General features: G+C 55.0%; 1 protein-coding gene across 1 annotated transcript; it reads left to right on the top strand.

Annotated features, from left to right (window-relative positions):
- Positions 1–414: 414 nt before the first annotated feature.
- Positions 415–3,162, top strand: LOC144611050 (tubulin alpha-1 chain-like). Its single transcript, XM_078430138.1, has 4 exons — positions 415–631; positions 741–889; positions 1,609–2,289; positions 2,863–3,162. The coding sequence occupies exons 1-4, from the start codon at positions 511–513 to the stop codon at positions 3,160–3,162; spliced, it is 1,251 nt and encodes a 416-aa protein (XP_078286264.1). The 5' UTR covers positions 415–510.

Here is a 3,162-nt window from a genome sequence, read left to right as displayed (position 1 = left end):
GTCATTGACCAGGGCTGCGGTGATCGCCGGACATTATGGTGGGTGACGTGGTAGAACTCTGAGGATCGCCGCGTTCCGTGGAGACGGGCGTCTTATTGGTGGACGGGAGCGCGACGTGCACCAATCAGAGAAAAGGCAGCGGTGCTCAGAGAATCCAGTTGTAGCCGGGAGGCCCGGTCTACACCGGGACCTGCACACAGACGGGGTGGTTTTGTTGGGATTAGTTCGGGTGAGAGGGCGTAGGGGTTGCATTACCAGGGTAGGAAGGAGCGGTAGGAGGGAATGGATGGGAACAGCCTGACAGTAACCTGGTGACTTTAAGCCCCACCTCACACCCTCCCACTCTCATACCGACCCTAAGCCAACTTATCCACATCCGGTACTAATGTGTTTCCCCCACATCTGCAGCGCGAGTGTATTTCAGTCCACATCGGCCAGGCCGGGTGCCAGATCGGCAACGCTTGCTGGGAACTATATTGCCTGGAGCACGGGATCCAGCCGGATGGACAGATGCCCAGCGACAAGACCATCGGAGCCGGCGACGACTCCTTTAGCACCTTTTTCAACGAAACGGGGGCTGGCAAGCACGTCCCGCGGGCTGTGTTCGTCGACTTGGAACCCACGGTGATCGGTAAATTGGAATGGCCCGCGACCGCTGATGTGTCCGGGATTATCGCAAAACCTCCGCGCGATGGGTGTGGCGCTGGCTAATTCTCTGTTCTCGGCTCTCTCCCCTGTAGACGAGGTGCGGACCGGCACCTACCGGCAGCTCTTCCACCCCGAGCAGCTCATCACCGGAAAGGAGGACGCGGCAAATAACTACGCCCGCGGACACTGCTCTGTCGGTAAGGAGATCGTGGACCTGGTGCTGGATCGCGTCCGGAAGGTGGTAGGTATACTTGCGATAAAGTTTCCCAGAATTCTTGTATTATCTCTGCACTTCCGAGAGTGTGTTTCTGTCCCAAGCGCTTTCTTTCAGCTGGTCCTACTGTTCAATTAACATTCATTAAAGCTATGCCCAGTCTACTTTGACATTTCCACTAAGGGAAAAGTGTTCTAACTATCTACCCTATTAATACACCTCGCTTATGCGTAAACATCTCTCAGTCCTCCTGTCAACCTCCGACGTACCGGAAAAGAAAGAATCCAGAATTTCCAACCCTTACGAAGAGCTAAAATTCTACCATCCCGGTTTACTTCTGATTAAATTCTTCTACACCGTCCCCTTCATTTCTTTCCTGTAATGGAGCAAACAGGAACTGCAGCCAATACCTATAATATCGCCCTTCCAAGGTTACTTTACATTATTTCCACGCCAAACCCGAATTTAAGGCAGCACGCCGCAGTCCGAATACCTTTCCAAATTTCGAAAGTGATTTGGTTGGCAAAGGATCACGAGGGTCGCGACGGAATTGAGGCAAATGCTTCGGACCCAGACCGCCAACTAGTTCTGCATGTAGGTGTTGGGTGCAAATGCCTGAATTTTAGATGTCCCTCCATCAATCCAGCCCAATCTTCGTGCGCCCAATTCTCAGTGGTGATTAGGTCACGTGCATCAGCAATGTCAGATCCGGTATTTTGTTCATGATTTCCGCTTCCCTTCCTCAGGCCGATCTGTGCACCGGACTTCAGGGGTTCCTCATCTTCCACAGTTTCGGCGGCGGCACTGGATCGGGCTTCACCTCCCTCCTCATGGAGAGACTCTCCGTCGACTACGGTAAGAAATCCAAGCTGGAGTTTGCCGTGTACCCGGCGCCGCAGATCTCCACCGCTGTGGTCGAACCATACAACTCGGTGCTGGTCACCCACAGCACCCTGGAGCACTCCGACTGCGCCTTCATGGTGGACAACGAGGCCATTTACGACGTGTGTCGGCGGAACCTGGACATCGAGCGGCCCACCTACACCAACCTCAATCGCCTTATGGCGCAGATCGTGTCGTCCATCACCGCCTCGCTGCGCTTCGACGGCGCCCTCAACGTGGACCTGACGGAGTTCCAAACCAACCTGGTCCCCTACCCACGAATTCACTTCCCGCTCGCCACCTACGCGCCCCTGATCTCGGCCGAGAAGGCTTACCACGAAGGCTTGACGGTGGCTGAAATCACCAACGCCTGCTTCGAGCCGGCCAACCAGATGGTGAAGTGCGACCCGCGCCAGGGCAAGTACATGGCGTGCTGCATGCTGTACCGCGGCGACGTGGTGCCCAAGGACGTCAACGCCGCCATCGCCACCATCAAGAGCAAGCGCTCCATACAGTTCGTGGACTGGTGTCCGACCGGGTTCAAGGTAAGTGAACGGTTTGAGTCAAAACTGCGTGTACCCGGTGGAGGAGGGGCATTAGCTTTGTTTGTCCGATACCTCAGGTGACCTGCTCATCTAGAAATCTTAAGTAGATGTCCCTGTATTCATCAACAATAATTGAAGAAGGACCTCCCCCAATCTCCCCACTGTTCCCTCCCTACTGAACACCCAACCGAATGTAATCATCCCATGGGAATGTTCCAACAGGGTCGTAACATTTGTAGGAGGCATCCCGTCCTCATGGGATGGAGGAGAGTTGGTGGATTTGAAGGAATTCATGTGCTTGGAGACGGTGGGCCGAAGAACCTCTTTCTGTCGGATAATCGGTCAGCAAGAATACTCCAGGGAACATTGAGCTTCTGATCGGGCAGGAAGTAAATATTGGGGTAATCACTTAATTGCATTGTTCCCCTTAGCAGCACCCTCTCCCGGGCAACAGTGGATTTGCAGTTCGCCCAGAACACGTGGTTCACACGGTTAAGGGGATGGGACTAGCTCACATGTTGACATGCGTCCATGAATTGAAATCAAATGTCTGCCATTTCCCTCCCCCCGCAGGTGGGCATCAACTACCAACCCCCGACGGTGGTGCCGGGGGGCGACCTGGCCAAGGTGCAACGCGCCCTCTGCATGCTGAGCAACACCACCGCCATCGCCATGGCCTGGACCCGCCTGGACGTGAAGTTCGACAAGATGTACTCCAAGCGAGCCTTTGTTCACTGGTACGTGGGGGAGGGGCTGGAGGAAGGGGAGTTCCAGGATGCGCGTGAGGACATGGCGTCGCTGGAAAAGGATTACCAAGAGGTGGCCCTGGATTCCACCGACCTCGAAAGGGCAGAGGAGGAAGGAGAGGAGTAG

Source organism: Rhinoraja longicauda, chromosome 39, assembly GCF_053455715.1.
Source record: "Rhinoraja longicauda isolate Sanriku21f chromosome 39, sRhiLon1.1, whole genome shotgun sequence".
Taxonomy (NCBI): Eukaryota; Metazoa; Chordata; class Chondrichthyes; order Rajiformes; family Arhynchobatidae; genus Rhinoraja; species Rhinoraja longicauda.
The sequence above is the reverse complement of the archived record's forward strand: the minus strand, read 5'-3'. Positions and strand labels throughout refer to the sequence as shown.